Source organism: Nerophis ophidion, linkage group LG04 (assembly GCF_033978795.1).
Source record: "Nerophis ophidion isolate RoL-2023_Sa linkage group LG04, RoL_Noph_v1.0, whole genome shotgun sequence".
In the NCBI taxonomy this organism is placed as follows: domain Eukaryota; kingdom Metazoa; phylum Chordata; class Actinopteri; order Syngnathiformes; family Syngnathidae; genus Nerophis; species Nerophis ophidion.
The window spans coordinates 76,879,757-76,896,333 of record NC_084614.1 but is presented as its reverse complement, the minus strand read 5'-3'; the positions used below and the strand labels follow the sequence as shown (position 1 = coordinate 76,896,333).

Sequence of the window (16,577 nt, the reverse complement as noted above, 5' to 3'; positions counted from 1 at the left end):
AATAAGTGGAGGAGGCGGAAACTTTGAGGCATGACGCAGCTGACTTGTTGATAAACTAGTTTGAGAAGAATGTTTTTGTTTTGCTCATAAGTGGATTGTACTTGTCAGTGGTGTAAATATTGACTATTGTGTGTGAAGTCCTACTAAAGGTGAACATTCAGTTGAAGAATTAGGCCATCAAGTTAAGATAAATGTAGTGATGGTGGGAAAAATGTGGATCAAGGATACTTTATTGAGTTGAGTTCACTTTTATTTTTTTACTTCCCCTCCTGAGAGATTGGCACCTTCTTGTGGTTATTTTGAGCTTAGTCTTCAGGTGGCACACCCAAGTTGCACAGGTGTGAAGGTAGAGGCCTGACAAAGTGCAATCCTCATCTCCAGGATGGAGTTGGACTCATAGGGCCTGATTTATTAAAGGTTTGCGTGTATTAAAACTCGTGCAAACCCGATAGCACACGCAGAGCTGATCTACTAAACCTGTGCAAAGTGGATTGTGTCTCTTAAGTGAGCAGAATAAGGCGTGCAATACATTTTGGGTCTCTGTCTTCATTAACATGCAAAATATATGCTGATCATTAAAACTCCCACAATACTGGGAGAAAATGCGAATATAATTATTTATCACGCCCAATATGATTTATCAACACTCACCGCTGTCGTGCCAGCACTATTTAGTTTTTATTTAGTAACTGGGCACACTGACAGTTCCACACACGGCTGCAGGATCAGTGCTTGTGCTCCACAGACACACATTTTACAGATATTGTCTTTTCAGCAACATCATTTTATAGCTGCTAAAGGACTTAAGGGGCTAATTACAACCAATTTGATCGATGCGTTTTTGTGGCCTTTATTATTTTTTTAAATTATGTTCTTTTTTTCAATATACAAAACCCGAGACCAATGAAGTTGGCACGTTGTGTAAATGGTAAATAAAAACAGAAAACAATGATTTGCAAATCTTTTTCAACCCATATTCAATTGAATGGACTGCAAAGGCAAGATACTAAACGCTCAAACTGGAAAACTTTATTTTTTGCAAGTATTAGCTCATTTGGAATTGCCTGAAACATGTTTGAAAAAATATGGCACAAGTGGCAAAAAAGACTGAGAAAGTTGAGGAATGCTCATCAAACACTTATTTGAAACGTCACACAGGTGAACAGGCAAATTGGGAACAGGTGGGTGCCATGATTGGGTATAAAAGCAGTGTTAGAGCCAAATACACTTTCTGTCTGTCAAATTGATGACGTCACTCAAGGGGTTGGCTCCAAGGCCAAGTGCCTGGATATTTAGGGAGGAGTCAGGATCTTGCCCAGGTGTTGCTGAGTAGAGGCACAACAGTTTTTGACTGTGCCAGGCTAGTGTTTGTTTGCTCCCGTGTATTTTCTGTTTTTGTACAAAGTGTGTTATATAAATGTGACTTTATGAAATTAAATATTTTTGTTAAACATGGACACAATTATGGACATCAATTATTAGCCGGCTGCACACGTCTGAACTAGCTTCATTTATATTCGGCAACCAGTAGCAGTAATAGAATAGGACTTTACCACTACATTTAAGTCACAAACTGCCTCACCTAAAGGCACAAATATTGAAAAATCCAATTTATTGGTGACTATTTGACTTGACCTGCGCACGGGTTGACAAACTTTGACTTTTCCAAATGGAGGAGGAGGAAGCACACGCATGCGCTGATGAACACAAACAGCCACAAGGGGACACTGTGGCTGAACGTGACAATGTTGGACAAGGGGTTGAAGGGAAAAAACGTGTGGTAAAAATGACACCCAAGGCTCTAGGTCACAAAATTGAAAGTTTGCAGGGGGAAAGAAAATCAAAGTTGCAAAGACTCTCAATACTAAAAGAGGGGCTCATTGCTGTGATAAATGACGAAACACGTACACATGAGCTAAAGGAGGAATTTAGCAGGTTTATGGATTTATATCTTCCCAACGTGTCGAAAGATATAGGGAAGATATAAATCCATAAACCTGCTAAATTCCTCCTTTAGCTCACGTTGGGAAGACTATGTCTCCCGGCTGGCCTGGGAACGCCTCGGGATCCCCCGGGAAGAGCTAGACGAAGTGGCTGGGGAGAGGGAAGTCTGGGCTTCCCTGCTTAGGCTGCTGCCCCCGCGACCCGACCTCGGATAAGCGGAAGATGATGGATGGATGGATGGATGGATGGATTTATATCATGAAATTAGAAAAGTACACATAACTTTGTTGTCTCTGTTGCCAGAATATGAGCGTATTAAACATGAGACTTGGTACAAAGCAAAAATGTTGAATTTTGATGGTTTTATTGAAAAGGTTGACAGGTTGTTGTGTTTTAAAAATGATGACAATGATGATGAGGTTGAAAATGAGGGTTCCGCTGTTGATGGTTTTGAAAATGAAAGTCTACAACCCCATGACAGCATTTCAAATGTTCCATCTATTGTTTTATCTCAAACAAAAGCAAAATGTCTTCCACTTCTTCTGCTCGCATAATAGCAGAGGCAGATAAGGCAGCACTTGGCGCCCGTGCTATTGCTTTAAAAGAGATCCATGCATTGGAGGCGCAGGCAGCAACTCTAAAGAGGGAACAGGAGGAACAAGCAGCGGCCATAAGGAGGAAAAAGGAGCAAATGGAGTTGGATGCTGAAATAGCAGCCCACAATGCTAAATTGTCTGTCCTCCATGAAGCCAGTGTTGCCGGCAGGAGCAAAAAGTCTGATGGAATGGAGTCCTATTATAGGCAAAGGACAAAACGGAAAAAAAAATGCCTGCTCCGCCTGTACAACAACTTAAGACATCTCTTAAACAGGGGCGGTTCTAGGCATGCTTATCATAAGGGGGCAGTCAGAAATGTGAAGGGGGCATCATGTGTACACATCATGCTTCAGCACTTTTTTTTTTGTGCTTATAGTATCGATGCTTTCTTCATTGAAATGGGTCTTTAGCTATGTGTCCAACCCCAACCTGGAGTAGTGGATTGCACTTTGTCAGGCCTCTACCTTCAGACCTGTCCAACTTGGGTGTCCCACCTGAAGACTAAGCTCCTGCTGGTATAGCTCTTACGGTCACTGAGGCACGCAAACCCCCTGACCACAATAAGGTGGCAATCCCTCAGGGGGGAAACTGAAAAATAAAAATACAAATAAATGAATAAAATAAAATAAAACATCCTTCATCCAGATTTTATCAACCAACAACATAACATTTATCCTAACTGGATGGCCTAACTCTCAAATAAATTTGGACCCAAAGTAGGACTTCACACACTACAGTCAATATTTACAAAACTGAAAGGTAGTCTGATGAATAATGATAAAAAAGAATCTCAAACTAATTTATAAAACAGAACGTGGGCACTCATTTGGGCACAAAATTCATTCACTCCAATGCATGTGTGTTGCCCACTTGCTTGTAAATTGATGAAAACGGTTGTGTTTTTGTTTTTAGGTGTCTTGGTCATATCAAATGAAATTTATAATTTGTTTATTACAAAATGTAGACTGAAACACTAAAGGTTGACTATGTAGAATTACAAGAAAAACTACAGAAAAAGAATTCCAGCAGTCGATTGCCAGACCGTTGCTAAGTAAAACGGGCCGTTGCTAGGGACTCCGCTCTGAACAGAGGACAGCAGAGGAGGACTGCTAAGCAGGATATATATACCTTATGTTTCATTTTACCGTCATTAACAGCATCATAAATGACTTGTAGCTTGTTACAGGGACAGTGGTGGCTCTCTGCCTTCCAAACCACTGCTGCTCAGAGCCTCCACTGTCACTGCTCTCGTCAAGTTGTAAAAAAAAAGGAACTCCGTAGCACCGAAAGTCCGCAACGATAAACGTGTTTATGACGGATAAGACTACACAAAAACACCCATCCTAACAAGTATATGATAAATGTAGACAACTTTTCCTTTTCTTTTACTTTCATAATGAAACAGTGATTGGATGTTTACTGAGGGCTGAGGAGTGTGTGCGGGTGTGTGTCTGCTGCGCAGCCTGTGGAATGTGGAATACACGCACAGCGGAGGGAGGAATGAGAGGGAAGCCGACACTACTATATCGTGTGTGTCCCTTTTTCGGCGCATTTTTCCGCTAGTGCAGATAATTTTTTCAACTTGTAATATAGTAATTTTGTGAGTTTATCAAAATTTACTTTCTCAAATTTTGATTTGAGGGGGCAAGACATTTATTTAAGGGGGCTCTGCCCCCTCTTGCCCCTGCGTAGAGCCGGCCATGCTCTTAAAGCTGCTCCTTCAGAGCTTCACACAGCCAAGAATGCCCCAAACAAGGTCCATTCACACCCTCAACCAAACAACCAACCACTTCGCTCATCAATTTTGGATCCTGTGGAAAACCAATCAAGGCAAAATTTACCTCAAGCATCTCAATCATTTCAAGGCAACACAATACCAGGTGAATTCCACACTATATTACAGAGGCAAAATGAAATGATGGCACTCCTGGTTCAAGCACAAACCTCCCAATTACTTCCACAAGGACAAATTCCGTTTTTTGAAGGTGACCCATTGCAATTTCAGGCTTTCGTAAAAGCTTTTGAGTATTGTATAGAGGCAAAAACCAATGATCGTGGTGACTGCTTGTATTATCTGGAGCAGTTTACCAAAGGACAGCCCAGAGAGTTGGTGCGCAGTTGCCTCTATATGCCTACAGAGAGAGGCTATGCTACAGCAAAACGCCTACTAAGGGAACACTTTGGAAATCCTTCAAAAATAACAGCAGCCTACCTGGACAAAATTATGGTATGGCCAAACATCAAGTTTGAGGATGTAAAAAATCTCCAAGCTTTCGCACTGTACTTGCGAGAATGCTCCAATGCCATGGATGAGCTGCAGTACTTGGACGAGCTCAACATCCAATCCAATCCACTTTATTTATATAGCACATTTAAACAACAATAACGTTCCTAAAGTGCTGCACAGCCATGTTAAAAACAATTGTAAAAAAAATAATAATAAAATAAAATAAAATAAAAAATATATATACATATTATGCTCCACCAATGACTGAATAAAAACAAAAAATAAATAAATATAAAACCAATAAAAACAAATATGATTAAAAACTATTTTAAAGGGTAAAATCAATTAAAACAGTAAAATAAAAATCAAAGTGTATAAAAAACACAGAGGACAACAGAGGACAGAGGACCACACAACTCACGTAGTGTTAAAAGCCAAAGAATAAAAGTGGGTCTTAAGACGAGACTTAAAAGAGTCCACTGCGGAAGCAGTTTGAACATGAGGGGCAGAGTGTTCCAGAGCTTAGGGCCGACCACAGAGAAGGCCCTGTCTCCCCTGGTCTTAAGTCTGGTCTTGGGCACCACGAGCTGGAACTGGCTCTCGGACCTCAGAGCGCGCGCAGGAATGTAAATTTGGATGAGGTCCGAGATATATTGAGGTGCCAGTCCATGTAAAGATTTAAAAACAAACAGCAATGTTTTAAATTAAATTCTAAAATGAACAGGGAGCCAGTGCAAACTCTGAAGAATTGGGGTTATATGCTGGCGTTTCCTGGCCCCTGTTAAAAGTCCTGCTGCCGCGTTCTGGACTAACTGCAACCGGGAGAGAGCTTTTTGGCTAATGCCAGCATAAAGTGCATTGCAGTAGTCCAGGCCACTTGAAATAAAAGCATGCACGACTTGTTCAAAAAGGTTAAAAGATAAAAACGGTTTAACCTTTACTAAAAGACGAAGGTGATAAAAACACAATTTTAAAACGCCATGGACTTGTTTGTCTAGTTTAAAATGGCGGTCTATAGTGACGCCAAGGCTGGTGCCAGCTAGCATGAAGATGCTCATACAAAAGCTGCCACACAAATTAAGGGACCAGTGGAGAGGAAAAGCAGCCGACATTGTTGACCAACAAAGGCGACGTGCTTGTTTCACAGACATTGTGAAATTTATTGAACAGCAAGTCAGAACTGCTTCGGATCCTGTCTTTGGCGACATTCAAAACATCCTTCGAAATAAAGGAGTAACCAAACCCAAGCCTATACATCAACGCAAATCACAGTTCAGAAGGAACAGTTTCGCAACTCATGTGACAGTTGTCGTTAAACCTACACCGGCTCCACACCTCAATAAGTTTGTGAACACCTCTTGTCTTTACTGTACAAGTGAACATGCATTGGAGGACTGTCCAATACTGGAAAATAAGGCACACAGGGAAAAGCTTGACTTTCTAAAAGAAAAAGGCCTGTGTTTTGGTTGCCTGTGCACAGGGCACCTGAGCAAGAGTTGCGACAGGCGCATCACGTGCTCTTACTGCAACAAGACGCATCCCAAAGTGCTACATATTGACAGGAGACATCTGGAAAGTGGAGAAAATAGCCAACTTCCAAAGGTAAAAGCAGATATTTGCACTACCTCATCAACTTGTGGCCATACAGGGGCTGGCAAATATGGAATTTTACCCATCCTGCCCGTTCAAGTGAAGTACTCAAACGGCAGCAAGATAGTCCAGACATATGCTTTCCTGGATCCAGGAAGCACAGGCACCTTCTGTTCTGAACAATTGAGTTTGAGTTTTAGTTTATTTCGAACATGCAAGCATACAACATGATACATCACAATTTCCAGTTTCTCTTTTCAACATGTTCAAAAAGGAGGAGGAAGAAGCAGAGCTTATTTAATCCTACCCCTTTTCTTTACATAACAGTTGCTAAAACTTTTGTTCACTTCCTGTTCTCAATGTATTCACAATGTATACTCCATAAGTAATAAGTAATACAAATAAATAAATAAATAAATAAATAATTGCTTAAATTTTAATCCATATGATGAGATAAGTCAGATTATTTTGAGAATGAATGAGTGAGTAAAATCAGAATGTTTATCATGGTTATTCATTTTTGTACTTTGTTAACACTTCCAGTTTGAAGAGTTTCTTGAAGTGGATCATATTAGTACATTGTTTGATTGCTTTGCTTAATCCATTCCATAATTTAATTCCACATACTGATATACTGAAGGTTTTAAGTGTTGTACGTGCATACAAATGTTTTAAATTACATGTTTTAAATTGGTGAACAGGCTGAACACAGAAGGCCGAAAAACAAAAATCCACTTGCGCACCTTGGGGCACAGTAAGGTGGTCCCGAGCAGTGGTCTGGAAATCTCTCAGCTTACTTGTAGTAAGTTTTTTTCAGCTTCCTGATGTCTTCACTCAAAGGCAGATGCCCGTGTACACTAACAATCTGATTGGTGAGGCAGAACTTGATAAGTGGCCTTACCTCCAAGGCATTAAAATTCCTCGGATAACTGCCAACGTGGACCTGTTAATTGGTACCAACGCCTCAAAGTGAATGGAACCACGGGAGGTGATTAACAGCCACGGAGATGGACCTTATGCTGTCAGAACCCTATTGGGGTGGGTGATTAATGGGCCATTACAAGGCAATGACACGCCCCACAGTTACTGTTAACAGTTTGGAGGAACCGCTTATGAACCATTACATGCATGATTTCAATGAGCAGGGATCCAAAGATCAAAAGGATATGTCAAAAAAGGAAAAGAAGCCCAAGATAGAGAAGCCCAGCAGGAAGACACCAAAAAGAAAACGGAGCGCAGATGACAGTGACGGTGAAAGAAAAGTCAGTCGAATGCGAACAATACGCCAGGCAGTCTCCAAGGCCGTGTCGAAACAGCGGGAAATCCTTCTGGGTGACGGAGGCCGTGAGGATGAAGAGCAGGATGACCCAGAGGAAGCTTACCTGGATCCTGATGAGTCTGGCAGTGATGAAGACTTCATGGTGGAAGATGACGAGGACAGCGACTATGGCAAGTCCAAAAAGAGAAGAGTTCCCCGAAAGAGGAGGAAGAAAACGACCCCGAGAGTCCTTTGGGAGAAGAAGAGGAGGAAACTGAGAAGAAAAAAAAGCTCTCCTACCCCCAAGGTGACGAAGAAAGCTGATGGCCAGGAGTAGGAAAAGAAGACAGCTACAGTCTACATGTACTGTTGGTAATAGATCACCTGTATTGGATGTGCATAAGGAAATGGAGGCAGAGGCAATATATCGCTGACCTTTTTTGGAACAGGTGGTTTCACGAATATTTACCGTTGCTACAAGAGCGACAAAAGTGGACAAATGAAAAAAGTTTGCCTGCAAACAAAAAGGATTATCATCTAAAGACCTGTTACAAAGATATGCCTTCTAGGTGAAGGTATTGAGTAAATTAACTGCATTATTGCAAAAGGGAACATGAAAACCAAAGAAAGAGGTGTTTGTTTTTGGTATTATGGCTCTATTTTTGTTTTATCGATTCCAAATTAAATCGCTCTGTTCGTCACGCCAGCAGCAATTAGGGGCAGGTGTGTTAGAGCCAAATACACTTTCTGTCTGTCAAATTGATGACGTCACTCAAGGGGTTGGCTCCAAGGCCAAGTGCCTGGATATTTAGGGAGGAGTCAGGATCTTGCCCAGGTGTTGCTGAGTAGAGGCGCAACAGTTTTTGACTGTGCCAGGCTAGTGTTTGTTTGCTCCCGTGTATTTTCCGTTTTTGAACAAAGTGTGTTATATAATTGTGACTTTATGTTAGTAAATATTTTGGTTAAACATGGACACAATTCAGGGCCTCAATTATTAGCCGGTTGCACACGTCTGAACTAGCTTCATTTATATTCGGCAACCAGTAGCAGTAAAAGTATAGGACTTTACCGCTACAGGGGTTTTGGATATTAATTATGAAATGTTGTTCCTAGATTACATCCATGCTAATAAAAATAAAACTGCAATGATGTATATTACAGACAAAAAGTTACACACTTTATCCCATGCCTGTGCAACAGCAAACATCTGGGCCCCTGTAGAGGGGGTCCAGACTGAGGCCAAGGGAAACAAACCTCATAGCCATACCACACATAAACATGTGTGTAAGAGGGAAACGTCAAAGAACACAAAGGACATTAAAGACTTTAAAAGATGAGAGCTGATGCAACCAGACGCAAAAGTAAAACAACAACAAAAAACAAACATATACACTCTGTGGTGTTCCACGCCAACGTCTGCTGTGGTGGGGGGAGTATGGCCGGAGACAGGAGCAGACCCAACAAAGCAACCAAGAGAGCCAAGTCCGCATGGATGAGCGAGGATAGATAGAAGGATAGTACTTTATTGATTCCTTCAGTAGAGTTCCCTCAGGAAAATTAAAAATTCCAGCAGCAGCGTACAGAACTGAGGTCAAATTTAAAAAGTAAATCATAAATAAGAAGGGCATGTGTTATTGTTTTGCATCCCCTGTCATCTTCGTACAGGGGTGTCCAAAGTGTGGCCCGGGGGCCATTTGCGGCCCACGGGTAATTTTGTAATGGCCAAAGCAAATTCTAAAAATACAATAAAACAAAAAAAAGTGCTATTAAAGAGCAAACAGGTGAAATGTGACAAGAAAATGTTGCAATGTTTACTCTAATAACACAAAGCTGCCATCTAGGCTGTTGTTTACTAAAAAAATAACAATAAATCAAAATCAATGTCATTATGGATTATTGACCTATTCAAGGCTCCAACGACGCCACATTAAATATTCCACTTTGAGATGTTTTTGGGGGAAAATGTTGCATATTTTGTGTATGCCATATAAAATAAAAAAAAACACCAATAATATATATATATATACTTGATGGATGGATCTGAAGTTCATCTGAAGATGATTGTGTTTAAAGTAAACAGTAAAAAAATATATTTTTTGTTATTTCTAATGAGTAGGACACTTTTGGATCTCCAATAATTTCAGTAGGATTTTTCTTTTGTGTCATTTCTAAAAAATAAAAATAAATTAAAATCAATGTTTTTATGTGTTGAATTTTTTAAGGCTCCAATTATTATATACTCTCAAATATTCCTCTTTAAAATTCTATTGGGGGAAACTATTGCATATTTTGTGTTTTTTTCCCATAACAAAACAGGGTTTTCTTTGACAAAAAGGGCATACAACTTAAATCTTTGAAAACCTTATATTGACAGATAGACCTAATGTTGATCTACAGATTTAAACCTGGAATAATAATAATACAAATTAATGACACATTTTAAATATTTTTTTGACCAAAATCCTTTGGGGTCCCTGGGATGAAGCCTGAGTGGAGGCCTAAATGTATATTTTTATACATATATTGAATATGTTATATAGCAAAGTAAAAGTTGTGTTTCTTATCTAAGTAAATGTAACTCGTTACTACTCACCTACGTGGATAAGTGTGTTCACCTTTGACAGGTACGACAAAATAAAAATAAAAATGATCACCATCGAGTGCAATGTTTGGCTTTACCGTGTCTACTTTTACTTTCACTTTCTTTGATATTCTGCCAGCAGAAGCGTCTGCCTCACACTTTTCCCCCACGTTCAGCACTTTGGCCACAGCGAGTCCATCTCATGAAGGCTTTCTGCTGACTTTTTTACTCAGGATGAAACTTCCTGATGCAACCCTGGCCGGGAATCGAACCCATGCGAGGCAGATGCGTGTCCCGTTACCCCAGCAGGGACGCCTCACGCTTGGGAGACATAACGGAGGTGAAAGTTAAGACGTGAAATAAAAAGAAGTGAGGATGTCCTGCGGTGTAGCGACTTTATGTCTATCAATCATTATTTGTATTGATGCTTTCTTGAGAGGACTACAATACGATCACTGATCGGATGTTCCAGCCCTGTCATTACTTTTAACTCTCAATCTCACCTTCATTCCTCTTTCTTTCTTTTCTTTCCAAGTTTGGCGGCCAACTTGACACACCTTTTTGTTGTCAAGTCACGTGATTTCCCAGAAAAGCCACACAAGCATTTACCTGACGTGGCCACAAGGGGCGCTCTCTAGTGAGTCCAGTAGAAGACTTCTTGTCAGTTGACTGCTGCCACTTTTCTGTGCAGAATAGCGTTTCGTTTTCTCTCCTCACTGTGACGTCACAGAATGCTGACTCCTCATTGGCTCAGGTGGAGTATTATAAAAAGAGCCTCGACAGTTCCTGGTTCATTTTTCCTGTTTGCGAGTCAAGCGAGTGTTCGTCACTTTTGTCTTTCTCTGCGGGATTAAAAGTGGCAAACATCTTTTTGTTTCGCGCTGACATCATGAACTTGTTTTTATTCTTTCTTCTGGTCGTGCAAATGCACAGCGTGACGCCTGGTAAGTCCTTTTTATAAGTTTATTAATATTTTATTCATAAATCCTCTTTGTGCCTTCACTTATTTGACTTCTGATAGTTTCTCTTACTTATTAATTAAATTATTGTTGTATTATTCAAGCCCTTTTTTACTTAATCCTGGTTATTTTTAAACATATTTTATTGTTTTCCCTTTTTCTAAGTAAAATTCAAAATGTTCCAAGAAGGTTACAGAAGCTGAGAAATCCATTTAAGCTCTTTATTTATTTTGACTTTAGTATTTCTTGTTCAAAGACTTATTTTTTCCAAGGCTTGTAAGAACGAACAAAAATCTTCAAACACGGAAGTGTCAGAAACTAATCAAGTGTAGTAACATCACCCCGCCACAAGGTGTCAGTAAGAGTCGACATCAAATGGGCAGAACAGGTTGTGTTCAACTCTTGTACTTTTTATTCAGCCTCCATTGTAGAAAATATATGTTTATTTTCAAAATGTTCAAACTGTCAACAGATGTTAGTAATATTATTAATGTGTTGTATTTGTCATAGAACATGTGAGTCTTGACTGTGATATCTAGCAGTGTTTGATGTTCACTTTAAGACCCGACTGAAGACGGAAGGAGCTAAAATATTCACAGTGCAAGATTGTTGAACATGAAACAAAATAATAAAAAGTCATCCTGTTGTTGTTTTCTTCTTTCAGTGATTCACACGCTGCAGTATTTCCTCACTGCGTCCTCTCAAGTTCCAAACTTCCCAGAGTTTGTGGAGGTTGGTTATGTTGATGGAGTTCAGATTGATCACTATGACAGCAACAGCAGGAAAGCAGAAGCCAAACAGGACTGGATGAACAAAATCACAGCAGAGGATCCAAAATACTGGCAGAGACAAACAGAGTTCAGTGTTGGTAATGAGTTGAGGGACAAACACAGCCTTGAAGTTCTTAAGAAGCGTTTCAACCAAACTGGAGGTTTGTTTATGTTGAACTTTCTACTACTTAAATGTATTTGATGTACTCTTTTTATACTGTAGTAAACACACATTACTGCACTGATACTTGTCTCTGTCCATCCCATAATAACCTACACTAATACTGTGTGTGTGTGTGTGCGTGTGCGTGTGCGTGTGCGTGTGCGTGCGCGTGCGCGTGCGCGTGCGCGTGCGTGTGCGTGTGCGTGTGCGTGTGCGTGTGCGTGTGTGTCACTCTGCTTTACAACACTGTGTGTGTCTCAGGTGTTCACATTCTCCAGAGGATGACTGGATGTGAATGGAATGATGAGACTGATGAAGTTAAAGGTTGGTATCAGCAAGGTTATGATGGAGAAGATTACATATCGTTGGACATGAAGACATGGACATTTACTGCAGCAAAACAACAAGCTTTCCCCGACAAACTCAATTGGGACCAGAACAAACATCTACTAGACCACCAAAAGTTTTACTTCACTGAGGAATGTCCTTCTTACTTGAAGAAGTATGTGAACAATGGGAAGGAGGTCCTAATGAGAACAGGTAGAAACACAACATGTACTTTCACCTTTTAACTTGTTAGCACTCCCCCTATAGGAACATTACTGACATTACACCCTGTCTCTTTATACTCTTCTCTCTTTCTCTCACCTTCTCTCCATCTTTACCTTCATTCTCACCTTCTCTCCATCTTTACCTTTGTTCTCACCTTCTCTCCATCTCTACCTCCATCCTCACCTTTTTCCCGTCTTTTCCTCCATCTACACCTTCACTCCATCTTTATCTCATTCTCTCCTCTTCGTCTTTACCTCCATCCTCCCCTTCTATCCATCTTTACTTCCATCTACACCTCTACATCTGTATCTCCACTCTAACCTTCTTTCCATCTTTATCTCATGCTCTCCTTCTCTCCATCTTTACCTCCATCCACACGTTCTCTCCATCTTAACCTGCGTTCTCACCTTTTCTCCATCTTTCCATCCTTCTCTCCATCTTTATATCATTCTCTCCATCCCTCCATCTTTCCCTCCATCCTCAACTTCTATCCAACTTTACCTCCATTCTCACCGTCTATTCATCTTTACCTCCATTCTTCCCTTCACTCCATCTTTACCTCCATTCCCTTCTCTCCATCTTTACCTCCATTCTCTCCATCTTTACCTCCATCCACACGTTTTCTCCATCTTTACATTATTCTCTCCTTCTCTCCATCTTTATATCATTCTCTCCTTCTCTCCATCTTTACCTTATTCTCTCCATCCCTCCATCTTTCCCTCCATCCTCAACTTCTATCCAACTTTACCTCCATTCTCACCGTCTATTCATCTTTACCTCCATTCTTCCCTTCCCTCCATCTTTACCTCCATTCTCTTCTCTCCATCTTTACCTCCATTCTCTCCATCTTTACCTCCATCCACACGTTCTCTCCATCTTAACCTGTGTTCTCACCTTCTCTCCATCTTTACCTCATTCTCTCCTTCTTTCCTTCTCTCCATCTTTACCTCCATTCTCACATTCTCTCCATCTTTACCTCCGTTCTCACCTTCTCTCCATCTTTACCTCCATTCTCACCTTCTCTCCATCTTTACCTCCATTCTCACCTTCTCTCCATCTTTACCTCCATCTTCACCTTTTCTCCATCTTTATCTCCACTCTAACCTTCTCTCCATCTTTATCTCATTCTCTTCTTCTTTCCATATTTACCTCCATCACCTTTTCTCCATCTTTACCTCCACTCTAACCTTCTCTCCATCTTTATCTCATTCTCTCCTTCTCTCCATCTATACCTCCATTCTCCCCTTCTCTCTATTTGTACCGCCATTCTCTCCATATTTACCTCCATCCACATGTTCTCTCCATCTTTACATCATTCTCTCCTTCTCTCCATCTTTATATCATTCTCTCCATCTTTACCTCCATTCTCTCCTCTCCATCTTTATATCATCCTCACCTAATCTTCATCTTTACCTCCGTTCTCACCTTCTCTCCATTTTTACCTCCATTCTTCCTTTCTCTCCATCTTTACCGCCGTTCTCCCTTTCTCTCCATTTTTACCTCCATTATTACCTTATCTCCATCTTTACTTTAATCTACAATTTCTGTCCATCTGTACCTCCATCCACACCTTCTCTCCATCTTTACCTCCGTCTACACCTTCTCTCCATTTTTCCTCCGTCCACACCTTCTTTCCATCCACACCTTCTCTCCATTTTTACCTCCATCCACACCTTCTCTCCATCTTTCCTCCGTCCACACCTTCTTTCCATCCACACCTTCTCTCCATTTTTACCTCCATCCACACCTTCTCTCCATTTTTACCTCCATCCACACCTTCTCTCCATCTTTCCTCCGTCCACACCTTCTTTCCATCCACACCTTCTCTCCATTTTTACCTCCATCCACACCTTCTTGCCATCCACACCTTCTCTCCATTTTTACCTCCATCCACACCTTCTCTCCATCTTTCCTCCGTCCACACCTTCTTTCCATCCACACCTTCTCCTCATTTTTACCTCCATCCACACCTTCTCTCCATCCCCACCTTCTCCCCACGTTGTCCTGTGTTCACACGTGACATCACTTCCTGTGCAGAGCTTCCAGAGGTGTTCCTGCTCCAGAAGACGCCGTCCTCTCCGGTCAGCTGCATGGCGACAGGTTTCTACCCCGACGGTGCCGACCTGTTTTGGAGGAAAGACGGCGAGCAGATCTTCGAGGACGTGGAGCACGGAGAGATACTCCCCAACCACGACGGAACCTTCCAGATGTCGGTGGCGCTGAAAGTGGAGGTGACGGCCGACGTGGAGGGCAAGTACGAATGTGTGTTTCAGCTGTCAGGCGTCAAGGAGGACTTGGTCACCAAGCTGGAGAGAAGAAGCATCCTGAGCAACGCAAGCCATGAAGGTGAGAAAGACACATTTAGTTGGAGATGTTTCCCATCACAAGTCCACCTGTCACCATTATTGATCCATGTCACCATGACAACGCTTGACGTCTGCATGCAAAGTAGTCATGAAGGTTTCCTCTTCATGCTTTGTCACTCCACTTGTGCTTTTTTGCTCTCCACAGACAACTTGAGCGTCGCCCTCGCTGCCACGGCGGCGGTCCTCGCTGTGGCGGCCATCATCATCATCATCATCATCATGGTCATGGTCAGGCGTCACAGAAACAGACAAGGTGAGGGACGCCAATGTCCTCTGTCTTCTTCTTCTCGGTGCACTCGGTCCAGGCCGTGAGTTGATGCTTTCATCCGGGCTGCAAAGGTGCGGCCATCTTTTAGTTGCCTTCCAGCCAAACACTCAAAGATCCACAGAGACAGAGCGCACACTCTCACGTAGAAACACGGCGTGACGTGAGGGGAAAAGTCCACTTCACCTTGTTTCTCTTTCATTTCAGCCCAGTACGATCCAGCTGGTAAGTAAAACATCTTTTCTTTGAGCCGCAAGAAACAAAGCCGTGGTGAAGCGTCACTCACATGGAGGTCTGATGTGGACCTTTGTTACAAGTTTAGCCGGAAAAGCCCAACTGGAGCTGACTCCTTCACAATAAAAGTCCCTCCTGTGAGCACACGCAATACAAAGTCTGGCATATCTCACTTTTGACAGGAGTCCTCATGATGAGGATCAGCCAAATGAGACATCAAGTGTGCTGACTCGTCATGTTTCCAAGTCACACCTCAAAGATCTGATGTGAGTGACGAGGCACCTTCTGGATGTTCTTCCTTCACCGTTTGCGTTTGTCCCGCAGCTCGCCACGGCGGCGTGGAGCTCGACGAGAACGTGCAGGCGGCTGAAGGCTGAGTAAGCTCACATGGACTGTCTGCACCTCCAAATGTTCTTGTGTGAAGATGATGTTCAACTTGGATTCACCTGCTTCTGTCGGGAATGTGCTGAGTGGTCTTCTTCCTCCAGGATGCTTTGTGCACTGGAACACAGGGAGATGTCTCCATCGCTGAGGGACGTCATCACACTCGGAGATGAGATGGAGATGTGCTTTGTTCTTCGTCCGACTGCTCCTCACGCTATTCCATGTATTCTTCTTTGGCCGTTAAAAGACTTTCAAGATCAAACGTTGGTGGCTGTAAAATCGCACGTTTCATGGCCTTGACGTCATGACGAGGATTTCTTCTTTTCTTTCAATGGCCGCTGCTTATGATCAATATCACATTGTGTCACATCTCTGTCAATAAATCCGTTTTTCCTCCACTCGCCTCGCACTGCTTTCTTGGGGACCAGGAAGAGTCTCAGTCATAAAAATGGTAGAAGTAGGTCATTTTTGTTTATGTTTTTACTTTTTCATTCAACACTTAAATCCCTAGATCAATTTCAGGTTTATCCGTCCTTATCAGTCTTTTTTTTTTTTCATAATTTACGCCATTTTTGTCAAAACCTTGTTTTGTTATGGCAAAAGCACAAAATAATAATTTTCACTCAACTTAATTGCAATTTTAAATATGTCAATAATTCATAACATCATCGATTTTAATCCATTATTT

At 41.6% G+C, this 16,577-nt stretch overlaps 1 protein-coding gene across 1 annotated transcript in view; it reads left to right on the top strand.

Moving 5' to 3' along the window:
• Positions 1-16,287, top strand: part of LOC133551954 (class I histocompatibility antigen, F10 alpha chain-like) — a 59,390-nt gene extending 43,103 nt beyond the window's left edge. Inside the window, exons 2-6 of the mRNA XM_061899168.1 lie at positions 11,820-12,086; positions 12,350-12,628; positions 14,678-14,986; positions 15,152-15,882; positions 15,994-16,287. Of these exons, the coding sequence (XP_061755152.1) occupies positions 11,820-12,086; positions 12,350-12,628; positions 14,678-14,986; positions 15,152-15,318 (1,022 nt within the window). The 3' untranslated portion in view covers positions 15,319-15,882; positions 15,994-16,287. The remainder of the gene's footprint in view (positions 1-11,819; positions 12,087-12,349; positions 12,629-14,677; positions 14,987-15,151; positions 15,883-15,993) is intronic.
• The last annotated feature ends 290 nt before the right edge of the window (positions 16,288-16,577 follow it).